This window comes from Coregonus clupeaformis, chromosome 1, assembly GCF_020615455.1.
Source record: "Coregonus clupeaformis isolate EN_2021a chromosome 1, ASM2061545v1, whole genome shotgun sequence".
Taxonomy (NCBI): Eukaryota; Metazoa; Chordata; class Actinopteri; order Salmoniformes; family Salmonidae; genus Coregonus; species Coregonus clupeaformis.
This window is the reverse complement of record NC_059192.1, coordinates 87,186,731-87,211,818: the sequence shown is the minus strand read 5'-3', so window position 1 is coordinate 87,211,818 and position 25,088 is coordinate 87,186,731. Positions and strand designations below refer to the sequence as shown.

Below are 25,088 nucleotides of genomic sequence, written 5' to 3'. Positions count from 1 at the left end.
TCCTAGTGGCTGGGGACTTTAATTCAGGGAAACTTAAATCCGTTCTACCTAATTTCTACCAGCATGTTAAATGTGCAACCAGAGGAGAAAAAAAACTCTAGACCACCTTTACTCCACACACAGAGACGCATACAAAGCTCTCCCTCGCCCTCCATTTGGCAAATCTGACCATAACTCTATCCTCCTGATTCCTGCTTATAAGCAAAAACTAAAGCAGGAAGCACCAGTGACTCGGTCAATAAAGAAATGGTCTGATGACGCAGATCCTAAGCTACAGGACTGTTTTGCTAGCACAGACTGGAATAAGTTCTGGGATTCTTCCGATGGCATTGAGGAGTACACCACATCAGTCACTGGCTTCATCAATAAGTGCATCGATGACGTCGACCCCACAGTGACTGTACATACCCCAACCAGAAGCCATGGATTACAGGCAACATCCGCACTGAGCTAAAGGGTAGAGCTGCCGCTTTCAACGAACGGGACTCTAACCCGGACTCTTATAAGAAATCCTGCTATGCCCTCAGACTAACCATCAAACAGGCAAAGTATCAATACAGGACTAAGATCGAATTGTACTACACCAGCTCCGACGCTCATCGGAAGTGGCAGGGCTTGCAAACTATTACAGACTACAAAGGGAAGCACAGCCGCAAGCTGCCACGTGACACGAGCCTACCAGACTAGCTAAATTACTTCTATGCTCGCTTCGAGGCAAGCAACACTGAAGCATGCATGAGAGCATCAGCTGTTCTGGACGACTGTGTGATAACGCTCTCCGTAGCTGATGTGAGTAAGACCTTTAAACAGGTCAACATTCACAAGGCCGCAGGGCCAGACAGACTACCAGGACGTGTACTCCGAGCATGCGCTGACCAACTGGCAAGTGTCTTCACCAACATTTTCAACATGTCCCTGACTGAGTCTGTAATACCAACATGTTTCAAGCAGACCACCATAGTCCCTGTGCCCAAGAACACCAAGGTAACCTGCCTAAATGACTACCGACCCGTAGCACTCACGTATGTAGCCATGAAGTGTTTTGAAAGGCTGGTCACGGCACACATCAACACCATTATCCCAGAAAACCTAGACCCACTACAATTTGCATAACGCCCCAACAGATCCACAGATTATGCAATCTCTATTGCACTCCACACTGCCCTTTCCCATCTGGACAAAAGGAACACCTTCGTGAGAATGCTATTCATTGACTACATATCAGCATTCAATACCATAGTGCCCCCAAGTGTCACTAAGCTAAGGACCCTGGGACTAAACACCTCCCTCTGCAACTGGATCCTGGACTTCCTGACGGGCCGCCCCCAGGTGGTAAGGGTAGGTAACAAAACATCTGCCACGCTGATCCTCAACACGGGGGCCCCTCAGGGGTGCGTGCTCAGTCCCCTCCTGTACTCCCTGTTCACCCATGACTGCATGGCCAGGCACGACTCCAACACCATCATTAAGTTTGCAGACGACACAACAGTGGTAGGCCTGATCACCGACAACAATGAGACAGCCTATAGGGGGGAGGTCAGAGACCGTGTGGTGCCAGGATAACAACCTCTCCCTCAACGTGATCAAGACAAAGGAGATGATTGTGGACTACAGGAAAAAGAGGACAGAGCACGCCCCCATTCACCAACAAACTATCATAGTCCAAACACACCAAGACAGTCGTGAAGAGGGCACAACAAAAGGCTATTCCCCCTCAGGAGACTGAAAAGATTTGGCATGGGTCCTCAGATCCTCAAAGGGTTCTACTGCTGCACCATCGAGATCATCCTGAATGGTTGCATCACTGCCTGGTATGGCAACTGCTCGGCCTCTGACCGCAAGGCACTACAGAGGGTAGTGTGTACAGCCCAGTACATCACTGGGGCCAAGCTTCCTTCCATCCAGGTCCTCCAAACCAGGCGGTGTCAGAGGAAGGCCCTAAAAATTGTACCGCACAGCAAGCGGTACCAGAGCGCCAAGTCTAGGTCCAAAAGGCTTCTTAACAGCTTCTACCCTCAAGCCATAAGACTCCTGAACAGGTAATCAAATGGATACCCGGACTATTTGCACAGTGTGATGGGGGTGTCACATCAAGTGACTCTATACGTTCATTACATTTACATTTACATCATTTAGCAGACGCTCTTATCCAGAGCGACTTACAAATTGGTGCATTCAACACATGATAGCCAGTGGGACAACCACTTTTTTTTGTGTGGGGGGGGTAGAAGGATTACTTTATACTATTCCAGGTATTCCTTAAAGAGGTAGGGTTTCAAGTGTCTCCGGAAGGTGGTCAGTGACTCCACTGTCCTAGCGTCGTGGGGGAGCTTGTTCCACCATTGGGGTGCCAGAGCAGCAAATAGCTTTGACTGGGCTGAGCGGGAACTGTGCTTCCGTAGAGGTAGGGGAGCTAGCAGGCCAGAAGTGGATGAACGTAGTGCCCTCGTTTGGGTGTAAGGTCTGATCAGAGCCTGAACGTAAGGAGGTGCCGTTCCCCTCACAGCTCCGTAGGCAAGCACCATGGTCTTGTAGTAGATGCGAGCCTCAACTGGAAGCCAGTGGAGTGTTGGAGGAGCGGGGTGACATGAGAGAACTTGGGAAGGTCGAACACCAGACGGGCTGCAGCGTTCTGGATAAGTTGTAGGGGTTTAATGGCACAGGCAGGGAGCCCAGCCAACAGCGAGTTGCAGTAATCCAGACGGGAGATGACAAGTGCCTGGATTAGGACCTGTGCCGCTTTCTGTGTAAGGTAGGGTCTTACTCTGCGAATGTTGTAGAGCATGAACCTGCAGGTTCGGGTCACCGCTTTGATGTTAGCGGAGAACGACAGGGTGTTGTCCAGGGTCACGCCAAGGTTCTTTGCATTCTGGGAGGAGGACACAATGGAGTTGTCAACCGTGATGGCGAGATCATGGAGCGAGCAGTCCGTCCCCGGGAGGAAGAGCAGCTCCGTCTTGCCGATGTTCAGCTTGATGTGGTGATCCGACATCCACACTGATATGTCTGCCAGACATGCAGAGATGCGATTCGCCACCTGGTTATCAGAAGGGAGAAAGGAGAAAATGAATTGTGTGTCGTCTGCGTAGCAATGATAGCAGAGACCATGTGAGGATATGACAGAGCCAAGTGACTTGGTGTATAGAGAGAATAGGAGAGGGCCTAGAACTGAGCCCTGGGGGACACCAGTGGTGCGGAGACAGATTCATATTTTTTTTGTATGAAAGTCTTGCTCAACAGCATAATAATAATATTGTATTATTCATAAAATTCCTTTGACTAGAAAATGGGCCTTTACTGTATAGGGAGTTTTATGAAACTGTAAATAACTAGGTGATTATTACCCTGTAAATAACTAGGTGATTATTACCCTGTAAATAACTAGGTGATTATTACCCTGAAAATAACGAGGTGATTATTACCCTGAAAATAACTAGGTGATTATTACCCTGTAAATAACTAGGTGATTATTACCCTGAAAATAACTAGGTGATTATTAGCCTGAAAATAACTAGCTGTGTCACCACCAACATTGTAACACCGTGTTCAGGGTCAGACTGTCCATTGCTGTCTATCAGAAAATAGGCCCCTTCGTTGTGATGCAACCTCCAACCTGCTGTGGCTCCCTCCTTCCGTCCATCTCTCCCACCATTGGGCTTTATTTATCACCACTTCCCTCCACAGTCAGTGCCAGCCAGGAGTGGTGTCGCCATTTACGGCCGTTTCATTCTCATTCCTGGCTCTGCCTCTGTGGAGGAACTGACTGAGGTTAAATCTTCCTGGCTCTGCCTCTGTGGAGGAACTGACTGAGGTTAAATCTTCCTGGCTCTACCTCTGTGGAGGAACTGACTGAGGTTAAATCTTCCTGGCTCTGCCTCTGTGGAGGAACTGACTGAGGTTAAATCTTCCTGGCTCTGCCTCTGTGGAGGAACTGACTGAGGTTAAAACTTCCTGGCTCTACCTCTGTGGAGGAACTGACTGAGGTTAAATCTTCCTGGCTCTACCTCTGTGGAGGAACTGACTGAGGTTAAATCTTCCTGGCTCTACCCCTGTGGAGGAACTGACTGAGGTTAAATCTTCCTGGCTCTGCCTCTGTGGAGGAACTGACTGAGGTTAAATCTTCCTGGCTCTGCCTCTGTGGAGGAACTGACTGAGGTTAAATCTTCCTGGCTCTACCTCTGTGGAGGAACTGACTGAGGTTAAATCTTCCTGGCTCTACCTCTGTGGAGGAACTGACTGAGGTTAAATCTTCCTGGCTCTACCTCTGTGGAGGAACTGACTGAGGTTAAATCTTCCTGGCTCTACCTCTGTGGAGGAACTGACTGAAGTTAAATCTTCGGCTGCGGCTAAAGAAAGACACTGCTGGGGTTTGTTTGTAGTTCCTGTCTCCCTCTCCTGTCCAGGAACCAAACACGACACCTCGTAAAAGACTGACGCTGTTTGAACAAAGTCTATCTCTAGGACACACTAACAAGGCTATTGTGTGGCTGTTCTATTTTAGAAAATACAACAAACTCTAACGGTGTCAAGATCTAGGGCTACTGAGGTGAACGGTGAGAAAGTGAAACAGGAGTTTTGTCATGATGAAAATTATTAAAAGAAAATGAAAAAGGTGAAAGTGATTGATGAAAATGAGCATCTCTTTATTTCTTTCACCTACTCAATCTTCCTCATGATTTCTACCCAGGGGGTTCTATAAGTGTAGCTTCAGATGACAGAGCCAATCCACAGTAGGAACTCAATACAGTGAGGTAAAAAAGTATTTGATCCCCTGCTGATTTTGTACGTTTGCCCACTGACAAAGACATTATCAGTCTATAATTTTAATGGTAGGTTTATTTGAACAGTGAGAGACAGAATAACAACAAAAAAATCCAGAAAAACGCATGTCAAAAATGTTATAAATTGATTTGCATTTTAATGAGGGAAATAAGTATTTGACCCCTCTGCAAAACATGACTTAGTACTTGGTGGCAAAACCCTTGTTGGCAATCACAGAGGTCAGACGTTTCTTGTCGTTGGCCACCAGGTTTGCACACATCTCAGGAGGGATTTTGTCCCACTCCTCTTTGCAGATCTTCTCCAAGTCATTAAGGTTTCGAGCCTGACGTTTGGCAACTCGAATCTTCAGCTCCCTCCACAGATTTTCTACGGGATTAAGGTCTGGAGACTGGCTAGGCCACTCCAGGACCTTAATGTGCTTCTTCTTGAGCCACTCCTTTGTTGCCTTGGCCATGTGTTTTGGGTCATTGTCATGCTGGAATACCCATTCACGCCCCATTTTCAATGCCCTGGCTGAGGGAAGGAGGTTCTCACCCAAGATTTGACGGTACATGGCCCCGTCCATCGTCCCTTTGATGCGGTGAAGTTGTCCTGTCCCCTTAGCAGAAAAACACCCACAAAGCATAATGTTTCCACCTCCATGTTTGATGGTGGGGATGTTCATTGGCAAACTTCAGACGGGCCTGTATATGTGCTTTCTTGAGCAGGGGGACCTTGCGGGCGCTGCAGGATTTCAGTCCTTCATGGCGTAGTGTGTTACCAATTGTTTTCTTGGTGACTATGTTTCCAGCTGCCTTGAGATCATTGACAAGATCCTCCCGTGTAGTTCTGGGCTGATTCCTCACCGTTCTCATGATCATTGCAACTCCACGAGGTGAGATCTTGCATGGAGTCCCAGGCCGAGGGAGATTGACAGTTATTTTGTGTTTCTTCCATTTGCGAATAATCGCACCGACTGTTGTCACCTTCTCACCAAGCTGCTTGGCGATGGTCTTGTAGCCCATTCCAGCCTTGTGTAGGTCTACAATCTTATCCCTGACATCCTTGGAGAGCTCTTTGGTCTTGGCCATGGTGGAGAGTTTGGAATCTGATTGATTGATTGCTTCTGTGGACAGGTGTCTTTTATACAGGTAACAAGCTGAGATTAGGAGCACTCCCTTTAAGAGTGTGCTCTTAACCTCAGCTCGTTACCTGTATAAAAGACACCTGGGAGCCAGAAATCTTTCTGATTGAGAGGGGGTCAAATACTTATTTCCCTCATTAAAATGCAAATCAATTTATAACACTGTTCAAATAAACCTACCATTAAAATTATAGACTGATCATTTATTTGTCAGTGGGCAAACGTACAAAATCAGCAGGGGATCAAATACTTTTTTCAAGATTTGACGGTGCATGGCCCCGTCCATCGTCCCCTTTGATGCGGTGAAGTTGTCCTGTCCCCTTAGCAGAAAAACACCCACAAAGCATAATGTTTCCACCTCCATGTTTGACGGTGGGGATGTTCATTGGCAAACTTCAGACGGGCCTGTATATGTGCTTTCTTGAGCAGGGGGACCTTGCGGGCGCTGCAGGATTTCAGTCCTTCACGGCGTAGTGTGTTACCAATTGTTTTCTTGGTGACTATGGTTCCAGCTGCCTTGAGATCATTGACAAGATCCTCCCGTGTAGTTCTGGGCTGATTCCTCACCGTTCTCATGATCATTGCAACTCCACGAGGTGAGATCTTGCATGGAGTCCCAGGCCAAGGGAGATTGACAGTTATTTTGTGTTTCTTCCATTTGCGAATAATCGCACCGACTGTTGTCACCTTCTCACCAAGCTGCTTGGCGATGGTCTTGTAGCCCATTCCAGCCTTGTGTAGGTCTACAATCTTGTCCCTGACATCCCTGGAGAGCTCTTTGGTCTTGGCCATGGTGGAGAGTTTGGAATCTGATTGATTGATTGCTTCTGTGGACAGGTGTCATTTATACAGGTAACAAGCTGAGATTAGGAGCACTCCCTTTAAGAGTGTGCTCCTAACCTCAGCTCGTTACCTGTATAAAAGACACCTGGGAGCCAGAAATCTTTCTGATTGAGAGGGGGTCAAATACTTATTTCCCTCATTAAAATGCAAATCAATTTATAACATTTTTGACATGCGTTTTCCCTGATTTTGTTGTTGTTATTCTGTCTCTCAATGTTCAAATAAACCTACCATTAAAATTATAGACTGATCATTTATTTGTCAGTGGGCAAACGTACAAAATCAGCAGGGGATCAAATACTTTTTTCCCTCACTGTATATGGGCCCACGCTTTCATATTGAGCCTGGAGCAGGAACTCCATACATGGGCCCAGACACCCATATTGGATTGTGGCCTACTAGCAAGGAACTCCATGGTCATAGAGCCGTGACAATGCCAATTTGCCCACCTGCACGGAATCTTAATTAGCCACAAGCCTGCCTCACTCAACTGAATCCCCTTGTTTAATCAACCACCCTCAAAGTATTTAAACAGCATCCTTCTTCACTCTTCACTGCCTAACAAACAGTTCATACCTTAAGTTCTTGCTGTTTCTTTACCCAACACCCTGTCCGCCTCCCCATTAAATCACCCTCCAGGCTTCCTGCGTAATGGTGGAGGGGGGCCAGCACAACCTCGGTTCACGGCCCTTCTCAGTAGGGACCGGGATCCCGGGACTGTCCCGGGACCACTCTTCATATTTCCCCCCAAAAAATTACAACATTTTCCCCAATGTCACACTAATGCAATTCCACAAAATACACAACATGCGCAGCAGTAGATTTCTATAAAACAGTAGGCTATATTGATTTAAACTGGTGTTGAGAACAACACCGCGGAGGCGGGCAGCAGCGGAGTGAGGAGACAAGCAAACAGCCATTGGGCCTAGAAAAAGTGCAGAGAGAGGTAAACTCAACTTTGTTATGATCAACTGAATGATGAACATATGGGAATAAAGTAGGCTAATGCAATTGAAGGCATGTATCCAACCGTTATACTAATGTAAAGCAATGGTCATTTGCGGCCACCTAGATGATCATTTCAGCTCCGTTTTGATTGGGACAGCTCCATCACGCTGCTTTGAGATGGAGGGGGGACCTCTGGGCATAGAAACAGAATGCAGAATGCCCAGGCAGGAAGCTTTGTTGTCCAGAAAGAAGATAATTTGCAGATTCATAGCCGTGTGTTAACAGGTAGATGTCATGAACCCTGCGTCCTGAGTCTGTTCCTGCCTGTGTTGCCGTTTTTCTGCTCTGTATCTCCTGTTTCCCGAAGGTGCCTGAACGCACCCTGTCCGGTTGCCGGGCGACATTGCTAGGTGGGTGATCTCTCGATTACCCGCACCTGCTTCTCATCAGCTTCGGCACACCTGGTCCTGATCATCACCCCTTCATAAGCTCTGACCTGACATCCATTCCCTGCCGGATCGTTAGCCATAAACATCATTCTCCCGGAACCTTCACCCAACCCCTGCCGTGCCATCAGTTCATCTGCCACTTCACCACCACCTACTCATCTCCGCCACCCGCTCCGTCTCCTGGACTATTCTGCATCTTTTATCTGTAAATAAACACTCTCATTCGTTCAACTCACCTTGTCCTGGTCTGCTTCTGGGTTCGGTCTTAGAGAACTGTGACAGAACGATCCGGCCATAAATGAACCCAGCGGACCTGGACTCTGTTCGCCATGCCATTACCCATCAGGAGATGATGTTGGGACAACACAGCACGGCGCTACAGGAGATAGCGTTATCGGTTCTGAACTTTTCTGCCAGTCTGACGAAGATCCAGGCTCAGCTCAGTTTGCCGGTGGAGAATCCACCACCGGTTTCACCTCTCTCGCCTGCCGCTTCTGGAGCTGTGCCCTTCAGTGAGCCCAAGGTTCCGAAGCCTGAGAAGTATGAAGGGGATTTGGGAAGATGCCGTTCCTTTCTTATGCAGTGTGGATTAATGTTCGATCTACAGCCCCACTCTTACGCCACAGACAAGGCTAGGATAGCCTTTGTTATTGAATTGCTGCGTGGTAGAGCCCTGGAGTGGGCTTCAGCCGTATGGGAACGACAGGACACCTGCATGGCGTCATACCAGCAGTTCACGGCAGAGATGAGGAAGCTGTTTGACCATCCAGTCCGAGGTAAGGACGCAGCTAAGCGCCTGTTTTCTCTTCGCCAAGGAACTCGCAGCGTTGCCGACTTCGTAGTCGAATTCAGGACATTGGCTGTGGAGAGTGGGTGGAATGAGGAGTCACTGCGAGCGGCCTTTTACCAGGGGCTGTCGGAGCAACTCAAGGATGAGTTGATCTCCTATCCGGAGCCTAGTGACCTGGACAGTTTGGTAGCTTTGTCTATTCGGGTGGATAACAGAGTTCGAGAGAGAAGGAGGGAGAAGCAATGGGGCCCGTCCAATCAATCAGCTTCTCAGTTTCCAGTCGGGTCAGGAGGTGGACCAGAATGCGTCGATCATTGTCCACCACACGGGATTAGTGGAGAGGTCCTGTTTCCAGATTCAGAACCCATGCAAGTGGGGCGGCACGGGTTAACCAACGAGGAGCGCCAACATAGACGTAAGACCAACCGCTGCCTCTACTGTGGTAGTTCGGGACATTACATCTCCACTTGTTCCCAGCGGCCGTCAAACTGCTCGGCTCGCTAAAGTTGGGAGGACTTTTAGCGAGCCAGTTTCAACCTTTCAATACCCCTGTCAGACCCCGTTTCCCGGCTACCCTCATGAACAGGAATCAGAGTTTAGCGATTAACGCTTTCGTCGATTCAGGTGCTGATGGAAGCTTTATTGATGCCGACGTGGTGGAACAGCTGGGGCTTTCCAAGGAGCGATTACCGGAAGCCATTGAAGCTACCACTCTGAACGGCAGTAGTCTGGCACGTATCACGATGAGGACTGAACCGGTTAAGATGCTGTTGTCAGGGAATCATTCTGAGGTTATCTCATTCTTCATTCTGCCTTCTTCCCATGTTCCTCTGGTCCTTGGATACCCCTGGCTGAAAGAACACAATCCCACGTTCGATTGGGTGACTGGCAAGGTAACTAGTTGGAGCATTGATTGTCATGCTAACTGCCTCAAGACTGCCTGTTCCCATTCTGTTCCCAGTCAGGTGATTGAGGCTAACCCCCCCAGATTTGTCCCTGGTTCCCGAGACATATCACGATTTGGGGGAAGTGTTCAGTAAGCAGAGGGCTCTGTCACTCCCTCCCCCACCGACCATATGATTGTGCCATAAACCTGTTCCCTGGAGCTGCCTATCCCAAGGGACGGTTATACAGCATCTCCCGACCTGAACGTGAGGCTTTGGAGACCTACATAAAGGAGTCCCTAGCTGCTGGTCTCATTCGTCCCTCATCATCACCCCTGGGGGCAGGATTCTTCTTTGTGAGTAAAAAGGATGGCTCTCTTCGACCTTGTATTGATTATCGGGGGTTGAATGATATCACGGTCAAGAACAAGTATCCCCTGCCCTTGATGAGCTCTGCTTTCAACTCCTTACAGGGTGCTACTGTGTTCACCAAGCTGGACCTACGCAATGCGTATCATCTGGTCCGGATCAGAGAGGGGGACGAGTGGTTGACTGGTTTCAATACACCGATGGGTCATTTCGAGTATCAGGTGATGCCATTTGGACTGACCAATGCCCCAGCAGTGTTCCAGAGTATGGTGAATGACGTCCTGAGAGATATGATCGGTCTTTTTGTGTTCATTTACCTGGATGACATTCTTATCTTCTCGAAGGAGCCTTCCAGCCACGTCCAGCATGTCAAGCAGGTTCTGCAGCGATTGCTGGAGAATCGCCTGTTTGTGAAGGCCGAGAAGTGTGAATTTCACGCCCACACTACATCCTTCCTCGGGTACATCATCTCCAGGGGAGAGATTAGGATGGACCAAGAGAAGGTTAGGGCGGTTCTGGATTGGGCCCAGCCCGGTACGAGATTGCAGCTCCAGAGGTTTCTGGGGTTTGCGAATTTCTATCGGAGATTTATCCGTGATTACAGCCGTGTGGCCGCTCCTTTAACTGCCCTGACTTCTAGTACCAGAACCTTCAGTTTGAATCCTGAGGCGGACCGAGCATTTCTGGATTTGAAGAGGCGATTCACCAATGTTCCGATTCTCTCTCAACCTGACACTGCCCGTCAGTTTGTCGTTGAAGTGGATGCGTCTGATGTGGGGGTTGGCGCCATCCTGTCCCAGCGATGCTCCACTGACGGTAAACTCCATCCCTGCGCCTTCTACTCTCGTCGTCTTTCGTCTACGGAGAGGAACTACGATGTGGGTAACCGGGAGCTTCTCGCGGTGAAACTTGCCTTGGAGGAGTGGCGCCACTGGTTGGAGGGGGCGGAGCAACCGTTTGTTGTCTGGACTGACCACAAGAATCTTGCTTACGTGCAATCGGCTAAACGTCTCAACTCCCGTCAGGCCAGGTGGTCGTTGTTTTTTGGACGCTTTAATTTTTCCTTGACGTTCCGACCGGGGTCTAAGAACGGCAAGGCGGACGCCTTGTCCCGGATGTTCTCCAAGACGGAGGAGAGTGGGGCCAAGACTGAGACGATTCTTCCCCGGAACCTTGTCGTGGGAGCCGTTATGTGGAGGATTGAGGAGGATTGAGGAGGAGGTTATGGCGGCCCTTCGGACGCAGCCCGGCCCCGGTAACGGTCCACCCGGTCAGTTGTTTGTGCAGTTGTTTGTGCCTGAGTCGGTTCGTTCGGCTGTCCTCCAATGGTCCCACGCCAGCAAGATGGCTTGTCACCCTGGCGTGGCTCGGACGATGGCGCTTCTACGCAGACGATTTTGGTGGCCTGCCATGGGAGAAGATAATCGGAGGTTTGTTGCTGCCTGTCCAGTTTGTGCGCAGAACAAGAGTGCCAATCGGCCCAGCTCTGGACTTCTTCACCCCCTACCGATCCCCCCGGCACCATGGTCGCATCTGGCTCTGGACTTTGTCACTGGGTTGCCCTCTTCTGAGGGGAACACGGTCATTCTGACTATTGTGGACCGATTCAGCAAGTTCGCCCACTTTGTGCCCATCTCCAAGCTTCCCTCTGCCTCTGAGACGTCCAAGATCCTGGTTAGGGAGGTTTTCAGGGTCCACGGATTGCCCAGAGACATAGTTTCCGACCGTGGCCCTCAGTTCACCTCTGCTGTCTGGAAATCCTTCTGTTTGGCCATTGGAGCTACAGTCAGTCTTACATCTGGATTTCACCCCCAATCTAATGGACAGGCGGAGAGAGCCAACCAGAAGATGGAATCCACGCTGCGCTGCCTTGTTTCCTCCAACCCCACCTCTTGGGCCTCTCAGTTGCCTTGGGTTGAGTATGCCCACAATACTCTCCCTACTTCTGCCACTGGGATGTCTCCCTTCCAGTGCCTATACGGCTACCAACCCCCCTTGTTTCCTTTTGAGGAGAAGGATCTCTCGGTTCCCTCTGTCCCACATTCGTCGTTGCCACCGGACCTGGCATCGGGCCAGAAAGGCCCTCCTTAGAGTTTCTGACCGGTATCAGCTCCAGGCGAATCGTCGCCGTATTCCAGCCTCTGCTTATGCAATCGGAGATAGGGTCTGGTTGGCTACACGGGACCTTCCTCTGCGGACTAAGTCAAGGAAACTGTCGCCGAGGTTCATTGGTCCGTTTGTGGTGGAGAGAGTGATTAATCCTGTTGTGGTTCGACTCAAGTTGCCTAGTACGCTCAGAGTCCATCCCACCTTCCATGTCTCCTGCCTCAAGCCTGTTCTCCTCAGCCCTCTGTTGCCCCCTCCACCTCCCCCTCCTCCTCCTCGGATGATCGGAGGAGGTCCTGTCTACACGGTGCGCCGCATCATGGATTCCAGACGGCGGGGCCGGGGTTTCCAGTATCTCGTGGACTGGGAGGGGTATGGTCCTGTGGAGAGGAGTTGGATTCCTCGGCGTCAGATCCTTGATGCTGACCTCCTTCGTGACTTCTACCGCCTCCATCCTGGCGCTCCGGGTAGTCCGCCCGGTGGCGTTCGTCGGAGGGGGGGTACTGTCATGAACCCTGCGTCCTGAGTCTGTTCCTGCCTGTGTTTCAGTTTTTCTGCTCTGTATCTCCTGTTTCCCGAAGGTGCCTGAACGCACCCTGTCCGGTTGCCGGGCGACGTTGCTAGGCGGGTGATCTCTCAATTACCCGCACCTGCTTCTCATCAGCTTCGGCACACCTGGTCCTGATCATCACCCCTTCATAAGCTCTGACCTGACATCCATTCCCTGCCGGATCGTTAGCCATAAACATCATTCTCCCGGAACCTTCACCCAACCCCTGCCGTGCCATCAGTTCATCTGCCACTTCACCACCACCTACTCATCTCCGCCACCCGCTCCGTCTCCTGGACTATTCTGCATCTTTTATCTGTAAATAAACACTCTCATTCGTTCAACTCACCTTGTCCTGGTCTGCTTCTGGGTTCGGTCTTAGAGAACCGTGACAGTAGATGACTAGAATCCTTCTGGGGATAGAGTGAATACAGCTCTTTGTTGTACTGGCCTTGATCTTTAGGCAGGAACTTTGAGGCAGACTCTCTCTCTCTCTTTCCCTCTCTCTCTTTGTGTTTGTGAACAGAGCCCCAGGACCAGCATGCTGAGGGGACTCTCTCAATTCAATTCAATGGGCTTTATTGGTATGGGAAACATATATATATATATATATTTTAATTTAATCTTTATTTAACTAGGCAAGTCAGTTAAGAACAAATTCTTATTTACAATGACGGCCTACACTGGCCAAACCCGGACAACGCTGGGCCAATTGTGTGCCGCCCTATGGGACTCCCAATCACGGCCGGTTGTGATACAGCCTGGAATCGAACCAGCGGGTCTATGTTAACATTGCCAAAGCAAGTGAAACAGACAATAAACAAAAGTGAAATAAACAACAAATTAACAGTAAACATTACACTCACAAAAGTTCCAAAATAATAAAGACATTTCAAATGTCATATTATGTCTATAAGTTCAAAAGGGAAAATAAATCAACATAAATATGGGTTGTATTTACAATGGTGTTTGTTCTTCACTGGTTGCCCCTTTCTTGGAAATATGTGTCTCTAATATGGTCATACATTTGGCAGGAGGATAGGAAGTGCAGCTCAGTTTCCACCTCATTTTGTGGGCTGTGTGCACATAGCCTGTCTTCTCTTGAGAGCCATGTCTGCCTACGGCAGCCTTTCTCAATAGCAAGGCTATGCTCACTGAGTCTGTACATAGTCAAAGCTTTCCTTAAGTTTGGGTCAGTCACAGTGGTCAGGTATTCTGCCACTGTGTACTCTCTGTTTAGGGCCAAATAGCATTAACATTCTTTCCAATATGTCAAGTAATAATCTTTTTGTTTTCTCATGATTTGGTTGGATCTAATTGTGTTGCCGCCCTATGGCTTTGTGGGGTCTGTTTGTGTTTGTGAACAGAGCCCCAGGACCAGCTGGCTAAGGGAACTCTTCTCTAGTCTCTCTCTCTCTTCTCTCTCTCTCTCTCTCTCTCTTTCGAACGAGCCACCTGTTTCTGAAAGGGAGTGTTGTGCAGGTAAACACATGAGATGATGAGATGCATTGTGGGAGTCCGTTTTCAGTTCCACTCTACAGAGAGAGGTGTTATGGACCGGTTTTAACAAAGGTTACATTATCTCCACACAAACAGAGGCCACAGGGAAAAGAAGAGCTCCCCATGTACAGGCTATAGTTTACTTTGAGTTATGTACTGCTCCCTGTGACACTTACAATCCCCCACACAGACAGACTCCAACCCTCCAAAACAAAAACTAAATGGTGATGGTCCCTTCACTTCGTCTCCACTGCATGTAAAGAACATCTTTACTGAATTAATTCATGGTTAAAGTAGCCAATAGGAGCCCTGTGAGGGCAGAAGACACCCCCAGCAGTCCGACCCTGCTTCCTCTCCCCTCTAACACCGAGCAGATAGATCCTCCCTCTTATGGCAGCGGAAAAAAAAAAACAATGGCCCTGGTGGTCTCCATGGTGACGGATAGGGCCTCCCAGCCCTTCCCTGCCAGACTGCCTGTTAACTGACCTTAAAGCTGCTGGACACATCCTGCATGGCACACTATCTGACACATCTCTCAGAGTTCTGCCACTCACACCACACCAGAGCACAGTGATAATGACTTATACCTCACTCTTCTGGCACTCCATACATTTTCATAATTGTGTATTTAGCAATTTAGCATGCGAAGCTTATAATATAACAATGTCTGAAAATGTAGTGCTTTTGTCAATAGTGTGTCAAGTTACTCCCATTTCAAGAAAATGCTTAGGAAAACATTGTATACACTATTTTTTTAAAGAGTAGTGGCCTTCTTATTGAGTTTGATAACTGCTGGGAACAATTGATTAGTGGGTTGATAACTGCTAGGAACAGTTGATTAGTGGGTTGATAACTGCTGGGAACAGTTGATTAGTGGGTTGATAACTGCTGGGAACAGTTGATTAGTGGGTTGATAACTGCTGGGAACAGTTGATTAGTGGGTTGATAACTGCTAGGAACACTTGATTAGTGGGTTGATAACTGCTGGGAACAGTTGATTAGTGGGTTGATAACTGCTGGGAACAGTTGATTAGTGGGTTGATAACTGCTGGGAACAGTTGATTAGTGGGTTGATAACCGCTGGGAACAGTTGATTAGTGGGTTGATAACTGCTGGGAACAGTTGATTAGTGGGTTGATAACTGCTAGGAACAGTTGATTAGTGGGTTGATAACTGCTGGGAACAGTTGATTAGTGGGTTGATAACTGCTAGGAACAGTTGATTAGTGGGTTGATAACTGCTGGGAACAGTTGATTAGTGGATTCTCTCCTCTAGAAGGCAGCTACCTACCATATGTCAAGTCTTTTTAAAAGCACTGCTGCTGGTGCTTCTAACCATACAGTTAGATAAGTGGACCTTCTTATAATCCATGTATGTAGCTAGCACTAATTATACAGTGCATTCGGAAAGTATTCAGACACCTTGACTTTTTCCACATTTTGATACGTTACAGCCTTACTCTAAAATTGATTAAATTGTTTTTTCCCCCCCTCATCACTCTACACATAATACCCCATAATCACAAAGCAAAAACAGGTTTTTAGAATTTTTTGAAAATGTATTTTTATTTTTTAAACACTGAAATATCACATTTAAATAAGTATTCAGACCCTTTACTCAGTACATTGTTGAAGCACCTTTGGCAGCGATTACAGCCTCGAGTCTTCTTGGGTATGACGCTACAAGCTTGGCACACCTGTATTTGAGGAGTTTCTCCCATTCTTCTCTGCAGATCCTCTCAAGCTCTGTCAGGTTGGATGAGGAGCTGCGCTGCACAGCTATTTTCAGGTCTCTCCAGAGATGTTCGATCAGGTTCAAGTCCGGGCTCTGGCTGGGCCACTCAAGGACATTCAGAGACTTGTCCCGAAGCCACTCCTGCATTGTCTTGGCTGTGTGTTTAGGGTCGTTGTCCTGTTGGAAGGTGAACCCCAGTCTGAGGTCCTGAGCGCTCTGGAGCAGGTTTTCATCAAGGATCTCTCTGTACTTTGCTCCGTTCATCTTTCCCTCGATCCTGACTAGTCTCCCAGTCCCTACCGATGAAGAACATCCCAACAGCATGATGCTGCCACCACCATGCTTAACCTTAGGGATGGTGCCAGGTTTCCTTCGGACGTGACGCTTGACATTTAGGCCAAAGAGTTCAATTTTGGTTTCTTCAGACCAGAGAATCTTGTTTTTCATGGTCTGAGAGTCCTTTAGGTGCCTTTTGGCAAACTCCAAGCAGGCTGTCATGTGCCTTTTACTGAGGAGTGGCATCCGTCTCGCCACTCTAACATAAAGGCCTGATTGGTGGAGTGCTGCAGAGATGTTTGACCTTCTGGAAAGTTCTCCCATCTCCACAGAGGAACTCTGGAGCTCTGTCAGAGTGAACATCGGGTTCTTGGTCACCTCCCTGACCAAGGCCCTTCTCCCCCGATTGCTCAGTTTGGCCGGGCGGCCAGCTCTAGGAATAGTCTTGGTGGTTCCAAACTTCTTCCATTTAAGAATGATGGAGGCCACTGTGTTCTTGGGGACCTTCAATGCTGCAGTAATGTTTTGGTACCCTTCCCCACTTATGTGCCTCGACAAAATCCTGTCTTGGAGGTCTACGGACAATTCCTTCGACCTCATGGCTTGGTTTTTGCTCTGACATGCACTGTCAACTATGGGACCTTATATAGACAGGTGTGTTCCTTTCCAAATCATGTCCAGTCAATTGTATTCACCACAGGTGGACTCCAATCAAGTTGTAGAAAGATTTCCAGGATGATCAATGGAAACAGGATGCACCTGAGCTCAATTTCGAGTCTCATAGCAAAGTGTCTGATACTTATGTAAATAAGGTATTTCTTGTTTTTTCTACAAACCTGCTTTTGCTTTGTCATTATGGGGTATTGTGTGTAGATTGATGAGGGAACAAATTATTTTAATCTATTTTAGAGTAAGGCTGTAACGTAACAAAATGTGGAAAAGGTCAAAGGGTCTGAATACTTTTCAAATGTACTGTAAGCTCAGTGAAACCAGTGAGACTGAGCTCATATATATGTGGCTTCCTGTTCTGTCCCTACAAGTGACTCCTGAGGGTTGCTTTGATCCTATAGTGTAAATATGGACTGGATTAGTGAAGGGTCAACAGTAACACCTGTCTATCTCTCCTCTTACTCACCACTACCATGTGGCCATCATACAGGGGCTTCCTAGGAAAAGAAGTGGGGGAAACCCTAGTCTGGATGTCATAACCCATGACATATGCTACATGTATGTAGATTACATGAGCCATTCTCAGCTGGACATGAATGAACAAATCATTTGTGTGTCAAAGTGACTTTACATTTTTAGAAATGGACAATCAAAGTTGCTACGCTAATGAGTAGTGACAAAAGGTAAGAACTAAAGTAAAATGTAATGTAACATTTAAACTGCCATCTTCTTTATTGTTTAAACATGAACTCAATTAGAAAAAATCATTAAATTACATGTGAATTAACAATGCAGATATGGTCCTGCGTATGACCGCTAGGGGGAAATACAGTTCCATCTACCGCAGTCATGGCTACCAGGTGGCGCTCACCTAACCTCTGTCCCCCACCCACTCAGCAACGATGGCAGGTAATGCCGTTTTTAGGTTCTCTGCTGTGTGCCTCTCCTCCATGTTCTCAGGGGTCAGTACATGGGACTTCCTGTCCTCCATGTTCTCAGTTGTCAGTACATGGGACTTCCTGTCGTCCATGTTCTCAGTTGTCAGTACATGGGACTTCCTGTCGTCCATGTTCTCAGTTGTCAGTACATGGGACTTCCTGTCCTCCATGTTCTCAGTTGTCAGTACATGGGACTTCCTGTCCTCCATGTTCTCAATTGTCAGTACATATCTCCTCCTACTAACATATCTCCTCCTACTAACATATCTCCTCCTCCTAACGTTACAACATTGTTGTGTTAAGTATTTGTTTAATTTAGAATGTTTTCTTTATGATAATTATTGGGACCTGTTAGTGGTAGTTTTGTAATAACTGCACTGTGATTATAATACATTTTGTGGGGAAAAAAACATCATTTTTCGGTTAGGGATTTTTTCTAAATGTTAACACTCCCAATTTTGTTTAAACAATTAAAAGTTCACACCCCTAGTAAGAACAGCATGTCAATACTTTGTGTATTTTGAAGTCTTCTCCACATTTGAACTGGCCTCTCTTGGTATTGTGGATCCCTATAGCAGACCATAACATGGTTGTGTAAGTCATTGTCTACTGTGTCCTGAGAGACAGTCCCACATAAAATAATAATAGTAATAACCATTAACCTGGAGCACTTAGCTATCCTCATCCCTCACAATCACAATAATAATATAATTTGGTAGGTGCTTATATTTGTCCTATTTCAAATGTGTTTTTTTTGCATATCCCAACTTCCCCTGAGACACCCTCTGGGATTGGGGTCACAGCCAGAGTTAGCCATTTTGCCGGTGTCCCTGGATCAATTGGGGTTAGGGCACAACAACAGATTTTTCCACCTTGTCGGCTCCAGTGTTCTAACCAGAGACCTTTGGGTTACTGGCCCAACGCTCTAACCCCTGGGCTACCTGCCGCCCCATCTGGATAACCTCCCAACCAAAACAATTAGCCAAGGTGCCAACAATTAGCATGCTAGCCGAAGTGGGTCACACAGCAGGGATACTGGAAACACACATTAAATATAGTGCCCAAATGTCATTTGAAGTACATTTCTCAATGGTGTGGTTCATAAGACTCTGATTCTGAGCCACCCATGACTTTCCCTTGTCTTTCAAGGACAGGAGGAACCTGATTCACCTCCAGACATGGCTCTGCTGGCTATCCTTGTAAAAGGTGGACTAGGTAGAGTAGGGCTGTGGCTTGGAAGCTCCAGAGACTAGGTGGCAGGCAGCAGGTTTAGCTGAGCTACCCTCTAAAGCCCCTCAGTGAGCTCATCTCATCCCCAGAGAGAGAGCGAGAGAGAGAGAGAGAGAGGGGGGTGGTGGGAGCAGGCCAGCCACCAGCACCAACCTAATCTGTCTCAGCATTACCTATCTGGAGGGAGGGAGCAGAGGGCGCCATATGGTGCCTGTTGCACGGACACAATCAGGTGGAGGGTGCTTTATTCTTAGTCCGTCAGCGATTCAGTGTATTTATGTGTGTGTTAGGGGGTGGAAAGGTGATTTGAGGTGTGTGTGTGCTACTCTACACAGAACCACTCACAACATTTTTCAATTCTATCACCTTGTCTTTGTTTTTCTATAGCATAACATCAACCATGTACGTAAAGTTGATATTTTGTTTTATTATACCAATGAGAAAAAAAGTCACCAACAACGTTGACAGAGCTGTTGTAAAGGGAAAGGAACATTGCCGCTACCTCGCTCTCCAACTAAGGTGCACTCTTATAGGCAGGGCTGTGTCAGCAACAATACACCATCCCACTGGGCACATGTTTAACCTAGTCCTGGTGATGTCATCATGGCAGAGCGGTGGGAGAGTTGCTGGGTTAGTATGTCTGGTTGTAGGTTCATTGAATTGCTTTTGAGAATCACAGGCAGACAGACAGACAGGCAGACAGACAGACAGGCGGGTCTCCGTCCCTCCTATCCCTCACTCACCGTTAATGCAGATTATCGCCACCAATACGAACAACATATTAGTGATGACAGACTTATTATGAGAACCATAGAGATCCTATCATTCACTTATGACATTTATAGGATCTCTATGATGTGAGCAGTATCAAATCTTTCACCAGAATAAGCCATGTTATCCTAGCCTGTGCCTGAATGCTGGTCTCTAGCCAACTCCTTATGGAATTGTCATTCCAAGCCAAACATGAGAACAGCTGCCTAGTCCCTACAGTAAATCACCCGCTAAGACTTGGACAAGCGTAGTATGCCTCATCCTAATCACAGTCACAATACCCGTCATCATCATTGCCAGCCTCCTCCTCATCACCATTACACCCAGCAGTAGAGTCAGTAAGTGGTATCTAAGTGGTCTCCATGAGGGATACACCAAGGAGGCTTCTAATTGGCTCCAGATAAATATATCACAGATTAACTTCCAGGGTCATGCTTTTCAATTAGGAAAATTCATGAACTGAATGGAAATAGAACTCTTGCCAACTCCCAACTCCATAGAGACTGAATACCTCAGGTCAGGTGTGTGATCTGGCCAGAAGACTTGTTAAAGGCCATCTGAGATGTTCTCCATTTTCACAACAACACAATAAACTCATAATAATATTATCTATGTTCATAATAGTGTCAGAATGATACATAGCGGCTCCATCAAGGACAGGAGCATTCAATAACGGCACAAAGCTGTTTCACACACATCATGTCCTCCATTGCTACACTACAGACCTGTCTTGCCTGCCTCCTTTTTTCCTTCCTCTATCAGAGAAGCAATAACAACCCACTGAGTCACCCTGTGGATGGAAGCACAACACTGAGAGCCATCCGCACGCGTCACACACACACACACACACAGACACACACAGACACAGACACACACACACACACACACACACACAGTGATCCACAGTACTTGGTTTAGGCCAGCCATACTGTGCTGTGAAAAGTGAAAAGTGCACCTGCAGATACATTATAAATGTGTGACAGGATGCGAGAGAGAGAGAGAGAGAGAGGCCTGAAATGGAAACAGACGCGAGAACGCACACACACGGCACGCTGCTTGCTTAGCGAGTACCACTTATTCCCGATTTGGCCCATACCTGCCGCGAACTCGGGACCTCTGACTCACAAACACACGTGACCGTCCTCCCTCAAGCGTCGTAACCGATCGTGCCACCTCAAAAGCTAGCTAATGAGGTGACGTAAGCGGGACACTTCAGGCTAAGCAGTAAGTTTCACACATCCCCATGTGCTACACACACACACACAACCTCTCACCTGGTCGTCCAATCGGTGTGCCACTATGGTGGCTGCCTCTTCCTGCTCAGAATCGCTGAGGGGTCTGATCCTCAGAGCCACCTGTGAGCGAGAGAGACAGGTAGAACACCACAGGGTTAGAGCTTTCACAGAGAGATGGACAGGGTTAGAGCTTTCACAGAGAGATGGACAGGGTTAGAGCTTTCACAGAGAGATGGACAGGGTTAGAGCTTTCACAGAGAGATGGACAGGGTTAGAGCTTTCACAGAGAGAAGGACAGGGTTAGAGCTTTCACAGAGAGAGGGACAGGGTTAGAGCTTTCACAGAGAGATGGACAGGGTTAGAGCTTTCACAGAGAGATGGACAGGGTTAGAGCTTTCACAGAGAGATGGACAGGGTTAGAGCTTTCACAGAGAGATGGACAGGGTTAGAGCTTTCACAGAGAGATGGACAGGGTTAGAGCTTTCACAGAGAGAGGGACAGGGTTAGAGCTTTCACAGAGAGATGGACAGGGTTAGAGATTTCACAGAGAGAGGGACAGGGTTAGAGCTTTCACAGAGAGAATGACAGGGTTAGAGCTTTCACAGAGAGAGGGACAGGGTTAGAGCTTTCAAAGCAAATGGGCTGGGTCCTGGTCAAAAGATGTGCACTTTATAGTTAATAGGGTGCCATTTGGGATGCAACCATATTAACAGCATCAAAGAGATTATTTATTCACACCACAGCAATAGCCTTGATTCTTGATGCCATTCACTAGTCCACAAGAGCAAAGGATAAAGTCAATTATCATTGTCACATAAGCATGAATAAATGTAACTTTAATAAATTAAAACTAATAATTCACAGTTTATAAGCTACATTTAATCATTTAAAACTCCTTTATAAAGTACACATTAATCATGTGTTACTGTTACCCTGTATTTTTAACACAGTAACCGTAACTCCTGTAAAGTCACTGTGACAAGTGACTCTCTCCATCTATTGTCCAAGCTCTCTCTTTGTCAAAAAACACTTTTCATGGCAGGGAGCTCAATTATGGTGCAGGGAAGGTGTTTCTGCAGAAGAAGAAAACCTGCTCTCTAGATACACTATAATTACTATCACAGCAGGGAGGGACATTATGACACTCAGATGAGACAGACCAAGATATAGACTGATACCCCATCCACACAATTTCAACTATGAGATAATCAGGGCAGCAGCGGTCTCTGAGTTGATACAGTCATACTGAATAGGCCACCTGGTGTGAATGTATTTCCAGATGAATGTAATTGTAGGGCGGTGGTGTTGTTTGTTACTGAAATAGCCAACTTATGTTATGTTATTAGTTACAAGGATGAGGTAGAGAGACATGAGTCAAGTTAACATTTTAGTGGGTAGAAAATATGGTAATGACACGGGTGATACATCTGGGTCTTTACATACATGGACAGATATGTATTAACCCTTTACAGGACCATTCAGTCATACCACCTACAATAGGGATTAATAAGAATCCTTGCAATCACCAGTGCTGTGGAGCTAGTCAGTGTATGACATAGTGGACAAGACAAAAGAGACAGGGAATTGAGTCATGCCATGTGAATAATTCAGATATGGTATATTACACTGGCTGGAACTACTGGGAAATAATCTATTGACTTATGACATGGAAGGTCAATGGAAAAGGTGAACAAATGTCTCCATATGTGACTGAGGCAAGAGGTACTGTAATAAAAAATTGAATAAATTGCTTTAGAATAAGTCATGCTCTATTGTCATGTAGACTATAATAAACGTGTATTGTATTTCAGTCCTTCCTTGAATGTGGGATATCTATATAAAATGCAAGTTTGAGTGGCATTCATCTCGGCAACCCACAACCAACGGCATATAGCCTACAGTATAGTCTACACAATGATCTAAAATCACAACAACCACGTGGCAATAAATTAAACTGTCCCCATATAGGTAGGCTATACAACACTACTGTGTCAATAAATTAAACTGTCCCCATATAGGTAGGCTATACAACACTACTGTGTCAATAAATTAAACTGTCCCCATATAGGTAGGCTATACAACACTACTGTGTCAATAAATTAAACTGTCCCCATATAGGTAGGCTATACAACACTACTGTGTCAATAAATTAAACTGTCCCCATATAGGTAGGCTATACAACACTACTGTGGCAATATATTAAACTGTCCCCATATAGGTAGGCTATACAACACTACTGTGTCAATAAATTAAACTGTCCCCATATAGGTAGGCTTTACAACACTACTGTGTCAATAAATTAAACTGTCCCCATATAGGTAGGCTATACAACACTACTGTGTCAATAAATTAAACTGTCCCCATATAGGTAGGCTTTACAACACTACTGTGTCAATAAATTAAACTGTCCCCATATAGGTAGGCTATACAACACTACTGTGTCAATAAATTAAACTGTCCCCATATAGGTAGGCTATACAACACTACTGTGGCAATAAATTAAAATGACCCATATAGGTAGGCTATACAACACTACTGTGGCAATAAATTAAAATGTCCCCATATAGGTAGGCTATACAACACTACTGTGGCAATAAATTAAAATGACCCATATAGGTAGGCTATACAACACTACTGTGTCAATAAATTAAACTGTCCCCATATAGGTAGGCTATACAACACTACTGTGGCAATAAATTAAAATGTCCCCATATAGGTAGGCTATACAACACTACTGTGGCAATAAATTAAAATGTCCCATATAGGTAGGCTATACAACACTACTGTGTCAATAAATTAAACTGTCCCCATATAGGTAGGCTATACAACACTACTGTGGCAATAAATTAAACTGTCCCCATATAAATAATAATAATAATATGCCATTTAGCAGACGCTTTTATCCAAAGCGACTTACAGTCATATAGGTAGGCTATACAACACTACTGTGGCAATAAATTAAACTGTCCCCATATAGGTAGGCTATACAACACTACTGCGTCAATAAATTAAAATGTCCCCATATAGGTAGGCTATACAACACCACTGTTCTCGCAGCAATACTAAACAGGTGTGACAGTGTGTACGTAGGCTAAGCAAGTGTATTGCACTTACTGTCAGTTGGTGGTCCTTTGATTCGCCTGTGTCCTTCATGGCCACTGGTGGTTGGAGTATCCTCGACTTGTTAGAAAATAGTGGCAACTAAACTGGACATCGGTCAGACATCCTGCTCAATATACCTGCACGACCCCTCTCAACCCAACTGTATGGCTTGTCCAATGTCGAACTCGATCGACGACGAGAACTGGCCTACAAACCTCTACCTTTCCGCAAAATAGTTCTAATTTATTTACGGTTAAATAGACGCCTATTGCCAAAAGTGCGCTCTTTCAAAACAAGTCTAATATAACCGTGTAAAACGAGTCGCCTACATTCCGTTTAGTCTATTCTGTTTACAGAAATAATTCGGTTGTTCTTTTGCCCATGTCTTTGAAGACAGAGAGGATACCGACGAGGATGAGGAAGGAGAATTGGCAGGTGTCCACTGTTGCCTTCCCTTTGCTCTCTCTTCCTCTGACGACTCGTGTGTTGTTCCTGGAGACCCTTAGAGATCACTAGGTAAAGTTTACTCTGAGACGCAGCGGCGCGTAAAGCACCAGAGCAACCAGCTGTTTCTTGGATTTACCGCGGCCCAAAGGACGAGATCTGGTGGATAAATCGATGGCGCATAGAATTGCACAAACAGCTCTCCAAATTACGGTGACGCAATTGCTTGCCCTCGACAGTAAATATAACTTGACTGTCGTTTCCAGACTAAGATATTCAAATATAACATATCTTTATAGATCAAAATGAAATCTGCGGTATTGTAACTGATTCACTGAGGCTTGG

At 46.6% G+C, this 25,088-nt stretch overlaps 1 protein-coding gene across 1 annotated transcript in view; it reads right to left on the bottom strand.

Annotated features, from left to right (window-relative positions):
- The window catches only part of LOC121577719 (kinesin-like protein KIF19), a 98,758-nt gene extending 74,006 nt beyond the window's left edge, over positions 1-24,752 (bottom strand). Inside the window, exons 1-2 of the mRNA XM_041891541.2 lie at positions 24,312-24,752; positions 21,237-21,317 (exon numbers count right to left, since the gene is read on the bottom strand). Coding sequence (XP_041747475.2) covers positions 21,237-21,317; positions 24,312-24,350 — 120 coding nt within the window. The 5' untranslated portion in view covers positions 24,351-24,752. The remainder of the gene's footprint in view (positions 1-21,236; positions 21,318-24,311) is intronic.
- Between the last annotated feature and the right edge of the window lie 336 nt (positions 24,753-25,088).